Raw genomic sequence first — 26,860 nt, forward strand, 5'->3', positions numbered from 1 at the left:
ACCTTAGAATCTTCCAACTTCTGCCGCCTCAACGCAATATGTAGATTTTAGGTTACTTCAAGCTGATTGGCCAGATATTGCACTGCCTTTCATGTATGACTTTATATATATATATATATATATACATTTACTTCAGTATGTCTGCTTGGTATGTTTCAACAGTTTTGTAGTCAGCTGTTGTTTCTATTCCTTTGTGTAAAGAATTCATCTCTAGCAAATGGAAAGGAACCTTCACTGTATGTATACCAATGTCCTTATTTCATATAGTTATGAGATGTTTTTGTTGGGTAAGGGCTAATATCACAGTATTATTTTACTGTATAAAATAAAGTACATGTATGGGACTTTTTATCCAGAATGCTCAGGACCTAGGATTTTCTGGATAAGGAGACTTTCGGTAATTTGAATCTCTACACCTTAAGTCTACTAAAAATGAATTGAATATTGGCTTTGTTAGTCCCTTTTTACTGGAAGAACTGTGTAATCAGAACATGCTATGCAGAGGTGCTCTGTTTTAGCTCAGCTGCAAAAATTGAGCAAATATACCTTACCTGTTAGAGAAACACAGGCACTCTCCATTAAATGCTTCTTTGTGCAGAAATTCTTACATCTTTTTATTTCTTTAAGTTGAGATCCAGCAAAATAATAAAGATTAATTAGATCATAGATGGGATGAAGTACAAGGTACTGTTTTTTTATTACAGAGAAAAAAGAAATAATTTTTAAAAATGTGAATTATTTGATTGAAATTGAGGGAGATGGCCTTTACATAATTCAGAACTTTCTGGATAATGGGTTTGCGAATAACAGATCCCATACCTGTATACAGATTTGGAAGTTGTTATGACAAACACTGAATTGTTTCTGACTTTTCATAATAAAATTTAACAGCTTGCTTTTTAATATAATTTACTCTTTAAATGTCATACAAAGATTTTATTTTACATTTGGAGTGTTGTAGGTCACTGTTGTATATACAAATATTCTTCATGACGGAATACTAATTATTTAGACAGACCTAAAAGCAAGCATGACCTTCTTTAGTTTTACATAAAATTATACCCCCAGAATGAATACTTTTGATATTTATTTACTTATGATATTTTATATCATATGAAGTGGCCTGTTAAAGTATCTCACCAAATTGAAATATATATATATCCATTAACATTACCCATTTACATTTTTCCCTTGACCCACCATTTTAGGCTGTGTGCTCCCTCAGAGATCACCTGTCAAGACATAGGGCCTGATTCACTAAAGTGAGATAAAAATTATCGCATGCTTTTTTGCGGTAAAAAATTTGTGCGCGATTCACCATAGTATTATCGCGTGCGATAAATCGCCATTTTCGCATGGGTTATTTCTTGCGCTAGTTTTACCGCATGCGTTAATTTCCGTGCTGAAAAGAATACGATCGCATGATTCACTATAAATTTTGCGCGCTAAATATCGCATTCGGCTATGCGAAAATTAACACCTACTACAGGCAGGCGAAAAATTATACAAAAGTACAGTAAATTATTTTTTGCAATAAAATATGGACTTACAGTGTTATTTATTCAAGTATGTGTTTCCCCTAGAGTGACGCAGCCGCCAGTTTGCAGCGAAATGTTCATTTTTAATACAGTAATCTTCTGCAAGTATTGGCGTGTATGGCTAACATGGCGTGCGTTCATTTGCGCAACTATTTATATTTGGCTGCAAGTGATTAAATGTTTCGCCAGGCATGGATTCGCAGCGAATTTTATGACGTGCGTTGAATTTTTTCGCGGCTGATTTTTTCATGCGTTTCGCAAAACAATCCGCCAATGGCAAAACGCATGAAAAAATCCGCCACGCAAAAATTCACCGCACATCCAAAAATTGATAATAATAGTCACGGGCAACAATTTTTTTGCCCGCACAACATTTTTGCCGTTTCGTGGATCTTTCGAAAGATTTGCTAATTTTTCACTAAAGAAACCAGAACACATTTGCTCATCACTAGCGGCTACTATTTATAAGCATCTACTATTTATATGCTACCATTTATATGCTACCATTTATATGTGGCTAATATTTATATACACCATTTATATGCAGCGACAATTTTTATACACTATTTCTATGCTACCATTCATATGCGGCGACTATTCGCGTAATTTAGCGCATGTACCGGCAAATACCGCATTGAAATAGTCTAAATAACGCATGCAATATCGCTCGTAAAAAAGCACAAGTATGCTTATAGTGAATCGTGCGAAAAATCGACAAAATTAAAACGCGGTAAAAATTTTAGCGCACACTAAAAATAGCGCACGTTTTATCGCCCTTTAGTGAATCAGGCCCATACTGTGTTGTGATGTTTTTCTATACAGACCTACATTGTTTCAGTGCAAAGTTTTCCTTTAAGGAAGTTATTTAAAAAGAACTTTCAAAATGCTCCTTCTGCTAGGACCTAAAATAAAGATTTTCTGACAGGGTTGGGACTGGACTGGCAGGACACCAGGAAAATCCCGGCGGAACACCAAGAACAAACCCAGTGGCCTCGACCTTTTTGGGCCCCGCCAACCCAGACCCAATCCCTGCCTTCTGTCCCCCCATTGCTCCCCTGCTGTGCTCCCTCACCAGATCACAGCAAAAGTAAGTATAAGGTGCATGCTGGGGGGGGGGTAGGGGCTGGCAGTAGGTGAGTGGGCAGGCATGGTAGTGTGGGGGACCCTGGGATAGCAATCCCAGTGGGCCTCGCACACTCTAGTCCAGCCTTGTTCTCTGAACAGAGAAAACACCTCCCCTGGCTTAAAGCTGGCAATACATGCACCGATAATATTGTACAAAACCTCATTTCATGCGATATTCAGTGCGTGTATGGCTTCTCAAAGGGGCAACCAATATTGCAAAAGGCTGCGGATATCGGTTGACTCATTGATTGGCCAGGTTAAAAGATTTTGATTGGGCGCCATTGAAGGTGCCTGAGCAAAATCTACGTTCAGGGCTGAATCGGCAGGTGGAGATAGAATTTCTATTGTTTCTACCTCCTTATCTGATGATTCAGCCCTGAATGTCAGTGAAGGCTTGGGAATGATAGTTGCACAAAAGATAGAAATTGCTACGTGTATGACCACCTTAAGTCTCCCACTGCAGAGATATTAAAGGCAAAGCTCACCTTTTCTTCTATTCCTTTGGTCCCTCATTAACAATTTGTTTATTTATTAAAGAATCTTAATTTGCTGTGTAAAAACACATACTTGCCAGTTGTCTCTATTTAGACAGCAAAGCCTTGATTCACAGACTTGAAAAGTAAGAGTGGAGCAAGGGTATGTTTGGGCAGATTGGCTCATAGAAGAAAACCTTCCTGGTTTTCAAGGCAAGATTGTTAGGAGGTATGCAAATAAACCCCCATCAGGGTTTATTGTCTAACTCCTACTAGTCACCAACTAATAATATAAGTATGAATCAATCATAAATTAAAAAAAAATAAAATAAATATACCACACACCAAAGTTATGGATAGAAAAAAAGGTCATGGCTTTATTAACTCAGAAAAAAATGCAGGACACCTTTAAATGTATATATGTATATTTACATTATTACAAAATATCTGGGCAGATAACTATGGGGTGCTGTTTGTCCAAAGTACATTTTGTCTATAAAAATACATTCTATATACAAAAAGCAATCCCCAGTAGACAGAATTAAAGTGTGGATATAAACACTGGTAAAAAATATACAAAAGATATATTTCTAGTGAAGAATGAGAATAAAATCAATTTTGTGCACAAAAGGATATTATTATATTACAAACTCCATTCTTTAAATTTTAACAAGCTTTCTGTCTCACAAATGTATAACATCCATACAAAAAAAAGTTATGTGTAAAGTTGCTTACAGAATGAATAATGTAAAACAAAACTTTGACAAAATATATAATGGTGTAACTGGCTAGCATATTTCAGCTAGATTTTCATGACAAAATAGATGCGTGTCACAGAAAGCAATATTCTATAGCACAGAAATCATTCTATCAACAAAATGAATACACAGTTCCACAAAACTGATAAAATATCCGTTCTGTAAAACAACACTGTCAATCAAATTCATGAACCAATAGGAAACAAGCATATTCATTATCCAATAATATGCAGGTTTTAACTGGAGTCAATTTACTGATCTGCCCACTGTTTTAATTTGTCTATAAAGTGTTCACACACACACACACACACACACACACACGCTACATACATACATATTGTACTAGTTAGCTTACAGCAGTCTCTTAATAATTTACTTATCCATAGTTCAATTACTACACTATGTAGCCACAGGGAAAAAAAAATCCCAGTGGGCGCACCACCCCCAACCCCAATAGTGGCTGCAAGGAGGAAGAAGGGGGTACGCAGTGTGCATTACACACAGGGTGGGGGTGAAGGCTGGCAGCAGGGGAGAAGTTAGCAACTGAGGTGGGGGGCTCCTGGGGGGGCAGCCCTGCTGGACCCTGGACACCCCAGTGCAACACCACGCACACACATAATACATCATATAAATAATTGATGATCCTCCTGAAGTACCAATATGTAACTGATCCCTTTTGTTTGCACATAGTACTCATTTATGTTGTAGTTAAACTGTAGCTAACTAGGATACTGCTCATAAGGCCTACACATCATACTGTACAACCAGCCTGTCTGCATCATATTATGTAGTAGTTGAACTATAGCTAAGCACATTATTAATAGAGTGCTAAATGCTGCAATATTACAGCTAGGAGGAGGGCAGACATTGGAGCCTAACAATCACCTACAAAGCTTATTAGGGCCACTACTACAGTGGGGGAATTATACAAACTTGTGCAACTTCATATTGCAGTGTAAAGATATGAGTCAGCTGGTATCCTTGGGGGGAGGAGCTTATATTGCAGTGTAACGATATGAGTCAGCTGGTATCCTTGGGGGGAGGAGCTTATGTTTTATGGGTTTGTGCTCTACTCACTGGTGTAAGTGTCTCACATATACTGAGTTACACTGCTACCATAAATATCTGTATATTGTACTATATCAAGGGGCCCCCACATGAGTGGTTATTCTGCTAATGTTAGAGTTTATTTGAAATAATGCTATTTATATCCTGTGTTTTATTGACTTGTCAGGGGTAGGGTTCCTACCCGGCCAGTAATTTGCCAGTCTAGCTAGTAAATACCAGGCAAGGCCGGGGCCAGTATTGGGAATTTACCAGTCTACCGGTCATTCTCCAGCCTACCCTTAACCTGCCCAAAATCCCTAATCAAGCCAGGTTGTTATTGCCCATACACAGGGTTTCTGTGGCTCCGCCCCCAGCCTGCCCACCTATATCACTGGTCCCTCCTCCTCCTCCTCCCCTTACATTGCTGTCCCACCCCCTCCATGTCACCAATTTTCCCATTTTCCCCTCAGGGTCCTACTCCCACTCCCTTAGCTTGAGCAAGAATCTTTTTACAAAAAAAAAAAGGGGGGGGGGGGCAATCATAATTAGGCCTATTATACTTACCTGAAGGTATTATATTTATGTTTTAAAATGCTTTATTCTCGATTCATTTTTAGCTGCACAATCCAGAGAAACATCATTAGATCAGTTTGTGCCACAGAATCAGTACAGAATTAGGGTGAAGACACACAGAGCTACTAGTAGCAGCTACTTGTAATGGCTACTAAAACAGACAATGCTGATCATTTACTCATAACTGTCTCAACATGTGTTTTAGCAGAGGCAATTCTCAGTATTGTCTATGGCAGGGGATTTTCTGGTGTTTAGTAGCCATGAAAAAGTAGCTGCTACTATTAGCTCGGTGTGTCTTCACACTTATAGTTCTCATCCACCTGTAAGACATTCCATTTATGAACCTGTAGAGTTTAACAGCTGCCCTTTTAAGAGTGTTTGTTCTTTGTTAATGGTTATTGCTATGCAGCACAGCAGCCATTAGAGGGCGTCTCTATATCAGGCCACACATCTATACACTGGGGATGGTGCAGCCATGTGGGGCAGAGCTGGCAGTTTTTTACCTTGTTAAATAAATCCTACAAACAAATCCTTGTGTGTGTGTGTGTGTGTGTGTGTGTGTGTGTGTGTGTGTGTGTGTGTGTGTGTGTGTGTGTGTGTGTGTGTGTGTGTGTGTGTGTGTGTGTGTGTGTGTGTGTGTGTGTGTGTGTGTGTGTGTGTGTGTGTGTGTGTGTGTGTGTGTGTGTGTGTGTGTGTGTGTGTGTGTGTGTGTGTGTGTGTGTGTGTGTGTGTGTGTGTGTGTGTGTGTGTGTGTGTGTGTGTGTGTGTGTGTGTGTGTGTGTGTGTGTGTGTGTGTGTGTGACCAGTACATGGACTTCAGTTAAAACTTGCATGTTATTGGATAATGAATATACTTGCTTCCTATTGGTTCAGTAATTTCACTGACAGTGTTGTTTCACAGAATGGATATTTTATCAGTTTTGTGGAACTGAGTATTCATTTTGTTGATAGAATGATTTTTGTGCTATAGAATCTTCCTTTTTGTAACAAGCATCTATTTTGTCATAAAATCTAGCTTGGAATATGCTAGTCAGTTACACCATTATATATTTTGTGCAAAGTTTTGTTTTACATAATTCATTCTGTAAAAAACTTGTTTGTAATATAATTATATTCTTTTGTGCATAAAATTGATTATTTTCGGAGAACTATGTCTTTTGTATATTTGTAACCAGTGTATATGGCCACACATTTATTCTGTGTCCTGGGGATTGTCCTTTGTTTATAGAATGTATTTATGTAGACAAAATGTACTTTGGACAAACGGCACCCCATAGATAACACCCCCTTCCCCCCAGTAAAAAAAAGCAATGCACAGAATGAAACCTGGCCTACACCTGTCTATGAAAATTCTCATTCATCCAGGTCATGATATACAGTATCCAGTAAAATTAAGTGAGCGACACTTGTCCTGTTTTCCCTGGCCTGAATGAAAGAAATCAGGGCATCCATTGATAATACAACTTCTGAAAATCCTAAAATGAATAGAAAGTGGGGGAATTTGTCTGTGGTAAGCTCTAATCTCACAGGAAGTGCAGGCGCCAGAAACTTTCTTTGGCCTAAGAACATCTACATCAAAGAACAAGAGACCGCAGAGCCAGACCAAGTTTGGGCGCTATATCCTGTGAGGGCTAGAAGGAGGGTTAGTGGAAGGTTGCTATCAGCTCACTTTAGGAGTGAGATAGCCAGGTTAGCCAGCAAGGACAGAGCCCTAGGCGACTGTGCTCCAGTTAAGGATTGGAGCTTTCAGAGGTAGGTTAGTGGGAACCAATGGGAGCTGTAGACAGCTTGGGGAGAAGCTCAATGGCTAATTGCACTTGGCTGGTGCATTTCCACATGACAGTGACACTGGAAGCTTCTGGAGAGGGAATGTGAATGAGGATGTGTGAGGATCCTCTGGAGAGGTGTTTATTAGTGTACTGATATACTCTGAGTCCAGCTTCCGATGCTCTGGTCTGCAATCTGTCATCCCTGTAAAGAGCTGTTCAATAAAGGCTGCCTTGGTTCAACGCACCACAGCGTGAAATGTCTACTTCTTACAGCAAAGGCCTATTTCATACCCTTTGATGGGGGTCTATCAGCCACGGATAGCCCCATTACAAGCAGATTCTAGGTAACCTGAATGGGAAAAGGTTATCCTGTGTTAAGTATACAGATACACAACAAAGTTGCTACAATAATATCACCTAAGTAATAGTTTTTCATAAAAATGAAAGAAAAACAATATTTATACAGCACAATACAACATCTGACCTTCCCACAGGTGAGTTCAAGGAGTTTCACCTCTCGCTAGAACCCATAATGGCCAGTAGCCCTTTGCATTCTGGAAGCCTTACATAATAATTTAGAAGTAGTATTGTAATAGAGGAATGGCACATATTCCTTTGGCCTAGTTTACCAATAAAATCTACCCAGGAGCATTTTGTTAGTAATGGGGCTAAGAAACACCTGATGGCTTGAAGTGAGTGCCACAGGAATGCGTATTATTCAGTCCTACAAGGTGGAACATTAATCTACCAAGCTTCAAATAAGATTAGCAAATCTGAAAGGAAACTTGCAATTTGTTTTATCATTGGATTTTTTTTGCTATTGAAACGTGAGATTTTAATATTAATTGTGAAACAATAGTTCTGTTCTTTGTTTTTACTAATTGTGCACATTTATTTCTAGCTAGTTCCAACATTTTAAAGCCTTTTTATTTGTGGTTTGGTGTGTTCCAAATAGGTAACGCCTGTCACCTACAGGAAAGAGATAGAGACAGGACAATGGACATTTCTGAATTGCATACTTGCACTTTTCTAGCTGGGATGAATATGACCATACTGGACAAGGGAATGTCAGTACAGCAGTTTGTGAAGCAGAAATCCATCAGTAATTCAGCATCAGTAAGTATAAGTACACCAGCCAACAATACTGTTGCAGTGCCTAGCAGCTAGTGTAAGCTTGCGAAATCCACAACAGTTTCTTAAAATTAAGGCAGTTTATTAAAACTTTAAATAGTCTAGAGCAGTGCTGTCCAACTTCTACGGTGCCGAGGGCCGGAATTTCTCTAGCATACATGGTGGAGGGCCGCTAATGGAAGCCAGTTTTGACCACTCCCCTTTTTGAAATCACACCCACTTCAAACCACACCTATTTTATCACAATGGTGGTAGCACAGCAAAATCCCAAATGCTTGGTCCTTACTGTGGGGATATCAACCATCATTCATATGTGAAAGAATTATGTCATATTAAGATATACCCTTAAATTCCATATGCCTCCTCCTCCCCTGTGGATAGCAGAGCAACCCCCAGTACATAATTACACACCTTTGGGACTATTTAATGGCTATTTCCAACTGCTAACAAACTCCCACAACAAACCCCTGCCAAGTTCACCTCCCACAAGCAGCATAGGGCAAGCAGAGTATGGCACACACAGGCAGCACTCTGCCTGTCCTATGCTGTCTGTGTGTGCCATACTCTGGCTGTCCTACCCTGCCTCTGTGTGCCATACTCTGCCTTCCCTATGCTGTCTCTGTGTGCCATACTCTGCCTGCCCTACCCTGCCTGTGTGTGCCATACTCTGCCTGCCCTACCCTGACTGTGTGTGCCATACTCTGCCTGCCCTACCCTTCCTGTGTGTGCCATACCCTCCCTGACCTATGCTGCCTGTGTGTGCCATACTCTACCTGCCCTATGCTGCCTGTGTGTGCCATACTCTGCCTACAGTACCTATGTCTGAGGTGTGAAGAAGTAAACAATGGGAGTGATTACAGTCTGAGCCTGAGGTGTGAACACTGCAGGGGGTGAACAATGCAGGTATTAAAAGGTGTGAAAAACACAGGGGATTACAATTTTAAACAATACAGAGGGATTACAGCCTGAATCTGAGGTGAGAACCATGCAGGGGGCCAGTTAATCTCAGTACTGATACCATTTAATGCTTACTCAAAGGTAAGCCATCAAAGCAGCCAGACAGGTGGGGGGCCACACAGAGGGGGGTCGCGGGCCGCCAGTTGGACAGCACTGGTCTAGAGACATTACTTAATATAGACTATGGATTTATGGCAAATTACTTACATTAAAAGAGAAGGAAAGGCTAATAAAGAGTTAATCTTAAAATGCAGGCATACCTTAAGTTCTGTCAATAGTGCCCTTAAGTCTTCCCATATATTTCCTGTTCAGAAGATCAGAAGCCATATAGGAAAAAATTGTGTCCGTAATGCAATGGCACTCAGGGCTACAAACGGGATAAACCCTTAATTCAAATTTTTATTGCGGTAGTGCACTACCGCAATAAAAATTTGAATTAAGGGTTTATCCCGTTTGTAGCCCTGAGTGCCATTGCATTACGGACACTATTGCAATTTTGGGAGGGTGCCGATCCCTCTGGCAGTGAGCACCGGGTGCTTGTTTTTTCTGGAGAATTAAGGGCGTGCGAGGAAGGTCTTTTCTGTTGTCATAGGAAAAAATTCCCATAATGCCTCACTCCTGCACCAAGACCGGTGTACATGTTCAATTTGTAAGACTATGAGGAAGCTTCCTGCTGATTGGCTCAAATCTACATTCCTAAGGGGGGGGAGTGAGTTCTTAGCATTCTTGAGGGATGGGGGAGCAGGAGAGAGGAGAGAGCTGCGTGTCTTTGGCAGAGGAAAACAAACAGACAAGAAATCCTGTATCTTTTGAAAGAAAACTCAGTGCAGCGTTTCTGTGAGTGCTTATGGCTGTATTTACTTAGACCTTTCTGATAAAGCTTACTTTACTAAGCTACTTTTTACAAAATTAACACACATCAGAAATTTTCGTATTTAATGCGAATTTTCGTAAATCGTACATTTATTTGTATCTATTACTACATTGACCACTGTTTGCTCTATTCATTTATAGTTCTGCTATACAGAGCTGAGTACAAAAGTAGCAGTATATAAATAAAAATATACAGATATACAAATATATGCAACACTACTTGCTTATTTACCCGATTTATGTTTATTTCTTTATTAAACCTGGTTTCTAATTATGTTACAATTCTGCTTTCCAGGGAAATGAAGATGCCTTTTATGTCGCAGACCTTGGAGACATAATAAAGAAATACTGGCAGTTCTCAAAAGGGCTACCTCGAGTAAAGCCTTTCTATGCAATGAAATGCAACAGTACAAGGGCGGTTCTCCAAATGCTGGCATTTTTGGGAACAGGATTTGCTTGTTGTAGTATGGTAATATCATGTGTGAGAGTGTGTGCTAAATAAAGGGGCTGTTCACCTTTAACATTTAGTATGATGTAGAAAGTGCTATCCTGAAGCAGTTTGCATTTAGTCTTCATTTTTATTTGTGAATTTTAATTATTTAGTTTTTGATCAGCAGCTCTCCAATTTGAAATGCCAGCAGCTTTCTGGTTGCTAGGTTTCAATTTAACCTATCAACCAGACAGTGGTTTAAAAGAGACACAGGAATATAAATAGAAGAGGACATAAATAGAAAGATAAGTAATAAAAAGTAACAATACCAATAAAACTGTAGCTTCACAGAGCAACAGTGATCCCCATTTGAAAGCTGGAAAGAGTCAGGAGATGAAGGCAAATATTTCAAAAACTATAAAAAATAGAAAAACCTAAAGGTGAACCACCCCTTTAATAAGCCATCTAAATGGCTCTGGCCTGTAACCTTACCCATCTTTGTTTTTCTTTTCAGGCAGAGTTAGATATGGTGCTGAGGATGGGAGTACCAGCTGCTGACATTGTCTTTGTCAACCCCTGTAAGCAGGTATCTCATATCAGATATGCTGCAGAGTATGGTGTGCGCAAAATGACTTTTGATTGTGAATCAGAACTTTTAAAATTAGCAGCATCTTACCCACAGGCTGAGTAAGTAACCAAAAAAATGTCACAGAGCTGAATTTTCAATAATTTGAGTGAACTGTAACACCTGAATCACCTCAAACTCACTAAATCAGCAGCTTAAATATCTGCTTTATAATTACTTCATGTAAATAATATATCTATATATATATATATATATAGTCTTGTAAAGAATCGGCACTCACCAGTATCGGGCACAGGCTGGGTGCTGACAAAAATAATGCATCAAACTCAACAGTAGAAAGCACTCACAGCTACAGCATCAATCAGGTCAGTGATTTATTTCAGCATACCATCTACGCGTTTCGATCACCACAGGATCGTCATCCTGATGACGATCCTGTGGTGATCGAAACGCATAGATGGTATGCTGAAATAAATCACTGACCTGATTGATGCTGTAGCTGTGAGTGCTTTCTACTGTTGAGTTTGAGATATAGATATATATATATATATATATATATAAACATTACCTCTTACGCTGAGTGGAGAAAGAGATTAAAGGGGACCTGTCATTCCAAAACCTTTTCTATTGTGTTTGTCAAGCAAAATAAACTTACTTACACTATTTAAATAATATAAACCTTGTTTCCTTCAGTCTTGAAATTACACAATCACAGCAAGCAGGCAGGCACCATTTTGTGTTATTGAGGCAAGCTTTGTATCACCTCAAAATCTTGTTTATGTGCCAGAATGGGGGACCTGATGCACACATCCATGCACTAGATACACAATTAGATGGTGAGGAGGGTGGGGGGGAATGTGAGTGCTGAATGGAAAGTGAAAGTTATTGTCTGCCCTGCCTCTATGCCTAAGGTGAGGAAGGCAATATATGATCAACAGCTGGAATTTTTAAGGGGGGAGTATCCCCTTTGGAAAACAAGAGGAAGAAGATAGAAGGGAGAGAAAGGGGTGAGCTGAGGGGGAAGATATCAGGGTTGTCAGCATTTCTACTGTACAGCGCTGCACACATAAGTAGCGCTTTATAAATAAAGATATACATACATACATAAATACATTAAAGCAATTACGTCACTGACTAGAGGTTCCTTTCTAGTGTCTGAAACACAATTAGTATGGTTCATTTGCCTCAAGTCATGCTCCCCAGATGACCTCGAACTTATCAGGGCATCCACGTGCTTTGGGTTTAATGTTTAATTTGAAAATTACTTTTATTATACAGTTTCTTATGTTTGGGTGACAGGTCCCCTTTAAAATATTAAACTTTCTATAACATAATTAATGGGAGCAATCTGGCCATCTTGTATCACTTTCTAGATATGGCAATCTGATTGGCCATATCATTTGAGATTCTGCATTCTGCTGCAGAAGAACGGAAATATATAATATGCTCTTCATTGATATCCATCTTTTAATTTTGTGAATTAATAATAATGAATGTTGGATCAGCCCAAACAAGGAAAAGAAGTTTTGCAGAAAGATCACCATTGCACTGGAATGATATGCTTTTCAGTGGACACTTTCCTTTTTATGCAGGATGATTCTTCAAATTGTAACTGACAACAAAGAGCCTTGGCACACCCTCAGTGGCATTTGTGGTGTCTACATCAGTGAGTGTGAGAATCTTCTGAAGAAAGCAAAAAGCCTTAACATGGATGTATTTGGTGTGAGGTATATACTAAATAAATTACAAAATGAGTTTCTGGGAACATGTAACATTTTATTATGATAGTGGTACAGTTACATAAAATTTGTACTGCATGCAACTTCATAAAAACGAAGCAATGTATATCGTTTTTATGCCTTCCCACCAGTGATTCACTCAATTGCCCATGGGAAGGCAGCTGATAAACTCACTTCTAGCAAGTTACTAAGAGGTGGCAAAAAGCTGCTTCATGCACACATGTGGGGTGTTTTTTTTTGCAGGGGCAATGTGGCCGACCGGGTTTCCTATGGTGCCTGGTCGGCCTAGCCCACACCTGGGGTGGCCAGGGGGTGAGGAACATCCCTACACCCAAGACCCAACACGCAGCCTTCCTGCCCCTAGTGTTAACCCCCCTGCCACCTGTCACTCACAAGCTCCCCCAGATTGTGAAAATTCAAAATTAAATATATAAAAATCTCTTTGTGTTTTTGAAAAATAGATTTCAATGTAGGATTCTGCTGGAGAAGCTCTATTAACTGATGGCTTTTGAAAAAAGCATGTTTTCCCATGACAGTATTCCTTTAATGTTTACATGTAATTGCCTCCCCAATACCCATAGCAACCAATCAGCAGATGACATTTAATGATTACCTGTTTGAAACCACATATTTTATTGGTTGCTATGGGTTACTGCACCTGAGAAAAATTGTGCCTTTAATTACATAACCCTAAGCATTTTACATGAAACTGACTTTTTCCATACTACTGTTTAGTGCAGGGGTGTCAAACTCAATCACATAAGGGGGCTGAAATCTAAAACACAGGCTAAGTCGCGGACCAAATTTTTTATTCATATGCTAGTAAGATACCAAGGGGTATATTTATCACAATGTGTAAAAAGTGAAGTAAGACATTACCGGTGATGTTGCTCATAGCAGCCAATAGATGCTTTGCTACTGTTGAAATCTGATTACTGATTGGATGCCTTGGGCAACATTACTGGTAATGCTTCACTCCACTTTTTACACAGCATGATAAATATACCCCTTAGTCTTAGTTACTATGTGAGGAAAATGGAAATTGATCAGGCTGGATGGTCAGACACACTCACCAAGGGCCACATAAAACAGCCAGGGGGGCCGTATTTGGCCCCCGGGCCTTATGTTTGACATATATGGTTTAGTGCATAAATTATTTGTGGAAGATAGAAATTTCCTTTCCTTTTGCTTATTACGAAGGTAAAATGTCTTTTATTCTGTCCACTGCAGTTTTCATACTGGCTCTCGATGCAAGGACACTCATTCCTTTCACAAAGCCATTGAAGATGCCAGAAAGGTATTTGATATTGGGAAAAACTTGGGACATCAAATGAGACTCCTGGATATTGGAGGGGGTTTTCCTGGGGACTCTGAGTCCCGACCAACATTTGAGAAGGTGAGACTTACTCAAGAACAGTGGTCTATTAGTGTATCTGTAGCAGGTGCTGTAGAGCTGTTTGTTAGGTTTTCTTTAATTTCTGTTTTTCTATACAAAAATTATTATTATCATCTGAAACACATTAAAGAGTTTCCAGGGTTGGACTGGGCAGGCAGGACACTGGGAAAAACCTGGTGGGCCCTGGCCATTGTGACCCCCGCAGACCCAGGCTGACCCCTGCCGGCACTCCCCTGCTGAGGGGTGGGGTGTGTGTAGGCAGTGGGGTCCCCTAGGGGGGTGTGGGGGGGCCCTGGGGTGGTAGCCCTGGTGGGCCCTGGTCACCCCAGTCCGACCCTGAGAGTTTACCAGAAACACATGTTACTAAAATAACTGCGATACATATTTTATCACAGAAAAAAGGAAAGTATTTAGAAATAACCATTCTACTTACAAAGTACAAAGCCCAAATCTCTGAACTTGAGTTGTAACCTGTAAGATTGTGGACCTAAATGTGTAATTGGTAACATCAAGCAATACTTACTTAAATCAAAGAGTCTGCTCATTTATTGTTGTCAGTGTCGTGTAGCTGGGATAATGGAGGAATTAGAGATGCCCAGTTGGCCAGTTATCAGTCCTGTAATGGCTCTGATGGATTTACATGTTTTATTAGATCTGAGAGATGCCTTACGAATGTAAGATGGTACTGTCCTCAGTTCAGTAAGGAATCTCAATAGCAGGAGGCCTAGACAAGTACTAGTGGTGATGGACTATGTAACAGTAAGAAGGTAGGTGTGTTCAGGTCTGGACTGAGATTCATAACAGGCCCTGGTTTGCGATCAGGTACACAGAGGTTGTTATTTAGCCCTCTGGGATTTGCCAGAATCTACAGATTGCAAGTCAGGGCCAGTGTTTCATATTGTCTATAAAATGCTCACGTTCAACATATTGTTGATCAAGTACAAAAATTGTTGGGAGGGTTGTATACAACCCAGTGTTCTTGGCACATATTAATAGCAATGACAATACTGGGTTTTGGACAGGATGGAGCTAAAAATCTGTCCTTGGCTCCCGCCCACTCTGATTCCTCTAATTGTGTTGGGATGAAAACCCCAACATACTGTTCTTCGACTTTAGCTTATTCTTCCACTTCTTCTTCTTCTTCCCCCCATTTTCTAAACGCTACTCCTCCTACAGTTTTAGGGGTACAACACCCAAACTATCCATACTTCTTCGCCCTATAGCGGAGCAGGTTGTTTGTGCTTTTCTAAGCGATCCTGCCCCCTGTCTTTTTGTGGCGCCGCTCCGAACACCCCAATTTTCCCATTGACTTTGACAGGGAAGATTTTCAAACTGCTGCCACTCTTACAGCTTTGAAGCTACACCCCCCAAACTTGAATAACATAATAATGGGGTCACCCCGAATGAAACAGCGACATTTGTTGGATGACCCAAAGTGGAAGGGGCTAACAACAGCCAATCAAATGTCACCCATTGACTTTAATGGGGAAATTGAAACTGCTGCCAATCTTACAGCTTTGAGGCTGCACTCCCCAAACTTGAATAACATAGTCATGGGGTCTGAATTAAAATATTATGATTGTTGGATGCCCAAAAGTGGGTGGAGCTGTGAACAGCCAATCAGATTTTACCTATTGACTTGGCAGAAATCCAACCTGCTGCCATTCTCACAGTAATAACACCGGGGTCCCCAAACTTTGCAGGGTTGGGCACCAGGTAACTGCAGTTCAAGGTTAGAAAAGGTGGGCGGAGCCACCAACAGCCAATCAGATTTTACCTATTGACTTTCAATGGGGAAATTCAACCTGCTTCCACTCTCACAGTATTAACCCCAGGGTCCCCAAACTTTTCACAGTTGGTCACTAGGGGACAACAGTTTTAGTTTTGAAAAGTGGGCGGAGCCAACATCCACCTATTGAATATTATTGGTTTGATGCCAGGGTTCCCAAACTTTGCACAGTCAGTCACATTTCTTTCATTGTTTTCAGTGGGGAAATTTTAACTGCTGCCATTCTCACATGTTTAATGTCAGGGTCCCCAAACTTTGCACAGTTTGTCACTGGGTGACTATGTTCCAAGTTTAGAAACGTGGGTGGGGCCAACAACAGCCAATCAGATTTCACTTATAGACTTAATATGTTTAAATTTAAACTGCTGCCATTCTTTAAACATTAAAACTAAGGTCTCCAAACTTTGCAGAGCTAGTCACCAGGTAACTGTGGTTCAGAGTTAGAAAAAATGGGTGGAGCCACCAACAGCCAATCAGATTTTAACTATTGATTTTCAACGGGGAAATTCAACCTGCTGCCATTTTCACAGTATTAACACCAGGGTCACTAGGGGGCTGCATTTTTAGGTTTTAAAGAGTGGGTGGAGCCACCAACAGCCAATCAGACTTTACCTATTGAAATTTTTTGGTTTATATTTAAAATGCTGCCTTTCTCACACTATTTATGTAAGGGTTCCCAAACTTTGCACAGTCAGTCACTGGCTGACTACGTATTCAGGGTTAGAAAAAGTGGGCACATCCACCAACCAGAAAAAGTGGGTGGAGCCACCAACTGCCAATCAGATGCCAATCTTTGACTTTTAGTGGGGAAATTTAAATTGCTGCCATTCAGACACTATTAAAACCTTGTGGTGCTTGTGGAAGGAAATTAAAACGTAATTTAATAATAATTGATATAAAATTGCCCAATAGTGAATGAAAAATACAAAATACTCAAAATTACCCAGATTACAAGCAATTAAATACAAATGCCTATGTGCCACCATACATTTGATCAGCCCCTGATTTCCAGTTTGCGTGCCCCTAGGCTGGCCACCTTACACTGCACCCTAATGTTGCACTGGTATAGCTGGTAAAATACTAGCCAAGACCAGGGCAAGTACTACAAATTGCCGGTAAATCTTTTTAATGACTAGTTCTTCACCCCAGCCATGCCTCTGAGCTGCCCCAAATCCCCTCACCCAGTGTCCTCTCTATCCCTCAGAAGCCTGCTCTACTCATGAAGGTCTTCTGCGATCCGGCTGGTGACAAATCGACTTTACCCCATTTGAGTCATAACCCCACGCCCCACATTACAGTCACGTCCCCTCACAATCCTGCCCTCATCCCAGCCATTATTATTGTTGCCAAAAGGTGGCAATCCTACCCGCTCCTCTACCACTCCACCATTGCCCCCTTCGCTTCTCCTCTGGACCCGGAGTACTGAGGAATTTACATGCAGGAGAATTAAACAAATCTCCTGTTCACCTATTTCCCCAGTGCTCTGGCAAAAAACAAATGAGGCTGGTCATCATGCCGCCACTAAAATCGCGCCACCCTAGGCCCGGGCCTTTGTGGCCTTCTCACAAATCCAGGCCTGCATTTGATAACCCCTCTGCTGTCACTGCTATATTGGTGTGTGTGACGTCACGTGCACGATGTAGGGGCGTATTTAGGTCAGGTGCCTAGGGCGGCTCTAGACATACACCCCTGGGTATAAGGCCCTTTTCTACAGCATTATAGCAAATCCAGTTGGTATGATGGATAAGAAAAGGCTAGTTTAATGGGATATCAAAATGTTAGGCCCCCAGCAGTGCCCAAAATCAATGTGAATAGGCACACTGTGAACAGACAGCACTGTGCACATTTTCTTTGGCACTGCTGCACTTAGCTCTTTTGGCCAGGCCTTCTGGCTAAAGCAATTAGAACTTTTATAATTCAGACATTAGGCTGGGAGTGGACAGGGACCCTTTTTTTATCAGCTTTTATTTTAGTTATTTATTCCTCTATTGCAGCCTTTGAACTTTTTGCATGTTTTTTTTTGTGGATTTTTAAGTACTTGGGCTTGGCTTCAGTATAAAAATGGGTTTTCCATCACTTTTACCAATGAAAACGTCGAATCTCTTTGGGTAGAAATTTCAGTAAGGCTGAAGGTCACAAAGAAAATGATCATTGGTGTATGTTATAAACCACCCCGTATAGATGAGGGGGATGAGGCCCAGCTATTGTTGCAAATGGAGGAGGCTTCAAAACTGGGTCAAGTTGTTGTTATGGGGGACTTTAATTATCCGGACATTGACTGGAGTAATGGGGTGGCTAAGTCAGAAAAAGCTAGTAGGTTTGTAAATATGCTAAATGACAACTTTTTATTTCAGGCAGTTCAAGAACCCACTAGGAATGACGCTATTTTGGACCTGGTGATTTCTAATAATAATGAACTTATCTCTAACATTTGTGTGGGCGAGCATTTGGGGAACAGTGATCACAACATGGTCTCCTTTGAGATAATGCTGCAGAGACAGCGCTATAAGGGAGTAACTAAAACACTCAATTTTAGACGTGCAGACTTTGCCAGTATAAGGGCATCTCTGCAATGTGTCAACTGGGAAAGGCTTTTCATGGGGTTAGACACAGAAGGAAAATGGAACATCTTTAAAACATTGCTTTGTAGGTATACACAACAGTATATCCCCCTAGTAAGCAAGGAGAGGCATCGCAAAGCGAAACCTTTATGGCTGAATAAAAGTGTTATTGTCGAGGTTGGTAAGAAAAAACGTGCTTTTAGGGCATTCAAGTTAGCTGGGACAGCGGAAACTTTCATCAGGTACAAGGAAGCAAATAAAGCATGCAAAAAAGCTATCAGGCAAGCTAAAATAGAGATGGAAAGGGATATTGCAGCTAGGAGTAAAAAGAATCCAAAATTATTTTTTAATTATGTGAATAGTAAAAAAATGAAGCAAGAAGGGGTGGGAACTTTATTATCACGGGGGGGTACGTTGGTTGATGAAAACGGGGAAAAAGCTGAAATTTTGAACTCTTATTTTTCATCTGTCTATACATCTGAGGAGCCAGATAATGAAGGCTTCCCTTGTAATATGCCCAGTTCTAGTAATTTAGCTACTGACGCATGGGTCACTCGGGAGAAAATTCAAAAGAGACTTGAACATGTAAAGGTAAACAAAGGTCCAGGGCCGGATGGGATTCATCCCAGGGTATTAAATGAGCTGAGCGCTGTGATTGCCAAACCTCTTCACTTAATTTTTCAGGATTCATTGAGGTCTGGCATGGTGCCAAGAGACTGGCGGATTGCTAATGTGGTGCCGTTATTTAAAAGGGGATCCCGTTCTCAGCCTGAAAACTATAGGCCTGTTAGTCTGACATCAGTAGTAGGAAAACTTTTGGAAGGGGTAATAAGGGATAGGGTACTTGAATACATTGCAGTTCACAATACTATTAGTTTGTGCCAGCATGGTTTTATGCGTAACAGATCTTGCCAGACTAATTTAGTTGCCTTTTATGAGGAGGTGAGTAGGAACCTTGATGCTGGAATGGCAGTTGATGTCATCTACTTGGACTTTGCTAAAGCGTTTGATACAGTACCTCACAGAAGGTTAATGATCAAATTAAGGAATATTGGCCTAGAACATAATATTTGTAATTGGATAGAGAACTGGCTGAAGGATAGAGTACAAAGAGTGGTTGTAAATGGAACATTTTCTAATTGGACCAGTGTGGTTAGTGGAGTACCGCAGGGGTCAGTCCTTGGGCCTTTGCTGTTTAACTTGTTTATTAATGACCTGGAGGTGGGCATAGACAGTACTGTTTCTATTTTTGCTGATGACACTAAATTGTGCAAAACTATAAGTTCCATGCAGGATGCTGCCGCTTTGCAGAGCAATTTGACAAAATTAGATAACTGGGCAGCAAACTGGAAAATGAGGTTCAATGTTGATAAGTGCAAAGTTATGCACTTTGGTAGAAATAATATAAACGCAAACTATCTACTGAATGGTAGTGTGTTGGGGGCATCCTTAATGGAGAAGGATCTAGGGGTTTTTGTTGATAACAAGTTGTCTAATGCCAGGCAGTGTCATTCTGTGGCTACTAAAGCAAATAAAGTGCTGTCTTGTATAAAAAAGGGCATTGACTCAAGGGATGAGAACATAATTTTGCCCCTTTATAGGTCCCTGGTAAGGCCTCACCTTGAGTATGCAGTGCAGTTTTGGGCTCCAGTCCTTAAGAAGGATATTAATGAGCTGGAGAAAGTACAGAGACGTGCAACTAAACTGGTTAAGGGGATGGAAGATTTAAACTATGAGGTGAGACTGTCGAGGTTGGGGTTGTTTTCTCTGGAAAAGAGGCGCTTGCGAGGGGACATGATTACTCTGTACAAGTACATTAGAGGGGATTATAGGCAGTTGGGGGATGTTCTTTTTTCCCATAAAAACAATCAACGCACCAGAGGTCACCCCTTTAGATTAGAGGAAAGGAGCTTCCATTTGAAGCAGCGTAGGTGGTTTTTCACGGTGAGGGCAGTGAGGTTATGGAATGCCCTTCCTAGTGAGGTGGTAATGGCAGATTCTGTTAATGCCTTTAAGAGGGGCCTGGATGAGTTCTTGATCAATCAGAATATCCAAGGCTATTGTGATACTAATATCTACAGTTAGTACTAGTGGTTGTATTTATAGTTTATGTATGTGAGTGTATAGATTGGTAGGTGTGGGTTAGGTGTGCTGGGTTTACTTGCATGGGGTGAACTTGATGGACACAGGTCTTTTTTCAACCCTATGTAACTATGTAACTATGTAACTTATTAACCTAACCCTAATGCTGGTTTACTAAGTGACCTAAGGCAAAGGGTTATGGAAGAAATAATTTATGAATAATATTAATATGCAGTTTTAGTCTAGATACCGGAATATGAATAAATAATTTATCTTGGACTCTATTATCCAGAATGCTTGGGACCTGGAATGTAGTTTATCATACCTTAAATCAGGGATCCCCAACCTTTTATACGAGTGAGCCAAATTCAAATGGAAAAAGTTCTGAAGAGCAACACAAGCATGAAAAAAAGTTCCTGGAGTTACAAATAAAGGATCTGAATGGCAATTTGGCAGCCCCTATGTGGACTGGCAGCTTACAGGAGGCTCTGTTTGGCTTATATTTGGTTTTAATGCAACCAAAACCTGCCTCCTAAACAGAAATTCAAAAATAAGCACCTGCTTTGAGGCCACTGGGAGCAACAGCCAAAGGGTTGGGGAGTAACATGTTGCTCACGACCCACTGGTTGGGGATCACTGCCTTAAATCTACTAAAAAATAATTTAAACATCAAACAAACCCGCTGTATTGATTAATGATCTTTTAGTTGAAATCAAGTACAAGGTACTGTTTTATTTTTACAGAGTAAAATGAAAAAAAAGTGAAATTACCTGCTTAGAATGGGCTTTCAGGATAATAGATTTCTGGATAAGAGATCCAATACCTGTACATTACCATCAACCATCTGATGGAAAGTCATAAGAACCTTTTAAATCAACACCAGCAGATGCAAGCTTGGCAGTACATCCTGCTTCTTCACTATTTATAATTCTAATCTCAGTTATATAAACAATCACTAACAGTATTATTCCTAATAATTGGCTTGGGTCATTTAAAATTTACACAAAAAAACCTGTTTGCATAACTATGCGTGATGCGGATATTAGCAATTGTAAATTACACAAGAACTAGCCCTGGGCATGTTCCTCAGTAGGATATTGTTGCTAACCTATTTTAACTGTTGTTCAACTCTCTGCTTGAAGATGGTGTGCTAACAGCCAGGCCTGGATTGGCAATCTGTGGATTCTGGCAAATGCCAAAAGGGCTGCTATTAGATGAAAATGAAGCCATAGGCAGTAACTATTTAGCAGGCTGGTGGGGGCTGTTTGGGCCTCTGTGTATTTGTAATGCCAGGGCCTATGTTAAATCCTAGTCCAGACCTCCTGACAGCTATAAATAATTTAAATAAATACACAATTACTATCTACACAAAGAGGGTATGGGTAAAGAGTAATGGGAATCTTAGCCCAACTCAGTGTACTCTCTGTTGTTCAGGTCCAAAATGTGTTCCTGAAATGTCCACACTTCCCCAAGGCCAGGTTAAATACATTTTGGCTCTGGGCTTCTGTATGAGGTTGCTGAAGTATAGTGAGAGTACTTTGTTGATGTGTTTGTTTTTAAGAAAAGCAAAAACAATTGCTAAACACCACATATTCTATTGTATTTAAAAGAAAAGAAAATAGAGTTTAAATGTTCTAATGAGTTGATTGTGTAGTATAACTGTAATAGAATGTGTACTGCACTCCTATGACTATAAGTTTTTCTTTTTATGTCCTTGATACATTTGATTTTAATAGACTCTCATCTTTTCAAAAGTAAAGGAAGCCTTGGTACAAGCCAGCTAGTATTTACTACTACAGGAACATCTTATTTCTGAAATGCTATCGGCTATGAGCTAAGATATAAGGACTGCAGTATTTAAGGATATATTTAACATTTTTTTTTTTGTTATTTGTAAAACCCATGGTTCTCACAGATTCGTTGAAGAAATTGTACAACAGAAACATAGTTCAATTCATAATTTTTGGATTTGGCTGAATACTAAATACTAAATGGAATCAGTAACCTAATGTTAACCTAAATGTGTTACCTTCTGTTATCCAATATTTTAAAGTCACGTGGTGTTAAGGGTTTGGTTGATTCACTGCATCCTACATAAGTTTAAACCTTTTTGTTCTTAGTTTGCAGAAGTCATCCGCATATCTCTGGACCAAAGCTTTCCCTGCAATGAGGATGTTCAGATTATCGCAGAACCTGGAAGATTTTATGTGACATCTGCTTTCACAGCTGCTCTTAATATTGTTACTAAGAAGGTGGTGACTAAGAAAGGTCCTTAATAAGATTCTTTATGCTATGTAATTATGCATCAGCCTGGGACCATAAAAAATAATTTGGGATTTGTGCTAGATAGGTTTATGTTTTTGTTTCAGTTACCTGATGCACACACCAAAAACACAATAGTAAGGAGAGTGATTATACAGCATACTCATTGATCACACTAAGGCAAAAATGTTTAAAAAGGAACCACAAACTCTTTTAGCTTGACCCAAAGGTAAGGTGCTTGGAAAAAAAGAGTTTCATGAGAGCATGTTTCAATATGCTTTTATTTCAAAGCAGGGAGAGGTTCACTATTTGTGATTATGTCAGATACACCCCAAATTAACAAAAAATCATCAACACTTTAAAGGTGTCACAATGTCACAATTTTCATGGGACAGTCCCAATTTTAACAGCTCAGCACGCAGTCCCTGATTCTTGATGAAAAGTTTCCCTGTGATCTCCTGCCCTGAACGCTAAAAAAGATACAAGGTTTCTCAACCTTAATTAGATAAGCAGGCTTTTGTCAGAGAGCCCAGAATACTTGACACCTGCACATAGATACAATTGTAACTAATAAGATAAAACAAAACCTCAAAATCCCCATAAATGTGATCAAACTTTACATAACCTGCCAAATTTTGTAAAATAGGGGTGGCATTTAGTGCATGTGGTTACAAAAATGGTTGTGATCAACAAAACTTTTGTTGCGCTATACACAGCATTTCTTTTTGTCCCTTTTTGCATTTTTTAAATGGTGGGAGGTATGACATTTTATAAAAATCCCCTTAAATGACTCCTGACTGCATTGCATTTAGTTTTAATCTTGCAAAAAGTAGTGTTATATTCTTCAGAGTTACTTCTATTGATGTAAGCAGAAAGAGAAGACTTTATAACTGCTGGGGGTGTCAGGGAAAGGGTGCCCACTAAAGATATATAACTTTTTAGAGCATAATTCTTGTATAGCTTGGGGACCAGATAGTGGTTGGGAAGGGGGGATTCCCAGCTTGTGTCTAGTTCCAAAGCTAAATAAGCATAAAATAGGCCCAATGCAACAGTGGAGGCGCCAGGAAATCATTTTTTCTTGTAGAGTGGCATTTGCTCCAATGTAGCCAGTACAAAAACAAAAACCCTGGTTCCTTTGGAACTCTTCTCAGTTGGGTAATAAACCATTCCGCAAATCAATTTCTTAAATTTCTTTGCCTTATTCATTGGAGTACTTTTAGTGTGGTCTCTCTAGCACTAGAATCTGAAAATACGCCATGTAAAACTTGTCGAGATCATGTAGAAGTCAGTGGCAGATCTCCCTACCCTTTTCCTGAAAGATCTTTCTTTGCTTTGAAACTTTAGAGGTTTTGTGATTGCTGGCACTAGTTTTTGTGCGTCAGTTCAACAAAGGTCTTGTGTCTCGTTATCGTGTGACAAGTAAAATAATTCACCGCTTTTTCAGTTCAGACTTTTTGATAAATATCAGACATTCATGGAAATGAATTTATACATTTTTTTAAAAAAAAAATCTAAATTTTTAATGAAAGTTTTAGAAAACGAAAAAAATGAGAAAAGAAGGTTCTTTTGCCTCTAGTACTACACGAGGACTACTATTACACTATAGATCATTAAATGTTTTCTCTTATTTGCAGATGGAGAGGAAAGAAGACAATTCTCCTATGTCCTAAATGATGGAATTTTTGGGTCATTTTTTCTTAATTATATGCAAATGGAAGAGACATGGCCAGTTGTAGGGAAGGTAAATGATTTGATGAGAATTACTTTCTTTTAAAAAAGAAATAAACAGGGCCACCCTCAGCGGTTACTAATGTCAGGGGCTATGTATCCTAAAGCCTGAGGGAATACAGAAACATTTTTTCTTTTAAATGTATTGGCCTAACTTTCTGTAATATCATTACAGAAAAAAGGTGCAAAGTGTGTCAGTGGAGGTGCATGAAATATAGTTGTTTCAGAGTTATACTAGCTTGCTCTCCCACTTAGACTTTACAGCTTAGCAATAAGGTTATGGCAGGTAGCAGGTACTAGGGAGTGTGCTGCATAACAGGAAAGCAGAAGGGAAACAGATTGGCACATGGGGGACCTAGTGCTGAAAGGAAAAGGGGATATATTGGAAAAAAGGAGGGAACAAGGTGATAGCTATTAATGAATTAGTGGCCCTTGGTAGAGAATGTAAAGGTGGGAAAAGGGGGGTAAGGACAACATCAAATCAAATATTTGCTTTTATTGTTCTTACTTCTTAGACGGAATGGTTTTATGAGTTACTAGAATAGACGAATATTATCCCTTTTATTTAAACAAACCTGTACCTGAAGAACATCACATTTCTAACGTTAAAAGCAACTCCATCATCTTTGTATACAAAACAGCAATCCTGTGAAAGTTGCTTACAATTTTTAATTTTTAGGCAATAACCACAAAACTGATGCTTACCTAGATCAGCTGCATACATATTTTACATTTCCATTTCTTTTGTTTTAAAATTCCAACACACATTTAACCCTTATATTATTTATTTACTTATTCAATAAACTACAACAATGTCCTGAACTACACAATCTCATTCTTCATCTAGCCATATGTAGTGCAACATAACTGCCCTGTATTTGTTCAGTTATCTCTTACTAATAAGCTACAGCTACAGACAAGTTTTGGTCTTGTTACACAGTTTCTAAAATAGTATATCTTTCTCCATTTAGGACTTTGACACTGCACAGGAGCTCTTTCCCAGTATACTTTGGGGACCAACATGTGCAAGTGAAGATAAAATTGTGAAGGATATAGATCTCCCAGAATTGGAAATGGGAGACTGGATCATTTTCCCAAACATGGGGGCTTACTCCATGTCAATGACTTCCAATTTCAATGCATTTTCTACACCCAAAATATATTTTGTGTTCACCAGGAAAATGTGGACTGTTGGACAGATCCTAAAAAAAGAAAAGTTACTGCAGAATCACCCTCAGAATAATTTGTAATACAATAAGAACCAGCAATTTATTTTACTGAGCTATTTACTAAATGCTTGACTGCAGAGTACGCAATTGTTTAAAATATTTAGGCATTGCAAATAAGTAGTAATTTTAAAAATAAAAAAATACTAGGTTAAAGCTTCTTTTATCAGTTCTTGTGCTATTTTCGTTTTGCAAAGTAATAGTAGTGGGCTGAATGTGAGAAAATCTTCCTAAAAATATTGTATTTGTTTGTCTGAAAACATTACGAAAATATAGATTTTCAGTTTATATAATGGTTAAGATTTTGGCTTATAACATACAACATTCCTATATGTAATAAATAGCACAGCGTTTGTCCAGGTACATTAACTATTAGTAACCAATGAAATAGTACCTTTTAATTAGTAACTATAGGTGATAAGAACTGTAGCAAACTTATATTACATAATCCCCACGGAATGAGTTATTTATGCATTAAAAGCTGACACCCTCTACGTCTTTAGAGCATTTACTTTCTCTGCCACATTGATGGATCAACTCATCCACAGATGCCTGGTGCTTTTCTGCCATCAGAAAAATATAGGTGTACCTTTAGCCTTCATGCAGGACCTCCTTCTTCAATCTCTGCACTGGGGTCCCTCAGATATTTCTTTAAAGGTCTATATTTTGCTACTCTCTGCTTTTCTGTCTGTGGTAAAGTTGTTAAATATCAGAATGGTTTCATTATTACCTTATATATAGCGCTGACATATTCTGCAGTGCTTTACAAAGAATATACATCATTCACTTTAGTCCCTGCCTCACTGTATCTTACAAT

The 26,860-nt window shown here is 39.5% G+C and overlaps 1 protein-coding gene across 2 annotated transcripts; it reads left to right on the plus strand.

The window, feature by feature from the left end:
- Positions 1 to 114: 114 nt before the first annotated feature.
- LOC100498594 (ornithine decarboxylase) lies at positions 115 to 26,711 on the plus strand. 2 transcript variants are annotated; one of them, XM_031896929.1, is made up of 10 exons: positions 115 to 236; positions 2,464 to 2,625; positions 8,239 to 8,399; positions 10,540 to 10,713; positions 11,189 to 11,361; positions 12,853 to 12,987; positions 14,230 to 14,395; positions 22,948 to 23,095; positions 24,724 to 24,830; positions 25,789 to 26,711. In XM_031896929.1, the coding sequence occupies exons 1-10, from the start codon at positions 218 to 220 to the stop codon at positions 26,065 to 26,067; spliced, it is 1,524 nt and encodes a 507-aa protein (XP_031752789.1). In that variant the 5' UTR covers positions 115 to 217; the 3' UTR covers positions 26,068 to 26,711. The 2 variants fall into 2 exon arrangements, with proteins under 2 accessions (XP_031752789.1, XP_012813617.2); XM_012958163.3 differs by lacking the exon at positions 2,464 to 2,625 and having other exon boundaries at positions 117 to 236.
- Positions 26,712 to 26,860: the final 149 nt, after the last annotated feature.

This window comes from Xenopus tropicalis, chromosome 2 (genome assembly GCF_000004195.4).
Source record: "Xenopus tropicalis strain Nigerian chromosome 2, UCB_Xtro_10.0, whole genome shotgun sequence".
In the NCBI taxonomy this organism is placed as follows: Eukaryota; Metazoa; Chordata; class Amphibia; order Anura; family Pipidae; genus Xenopus; species Xenopus tropicalis.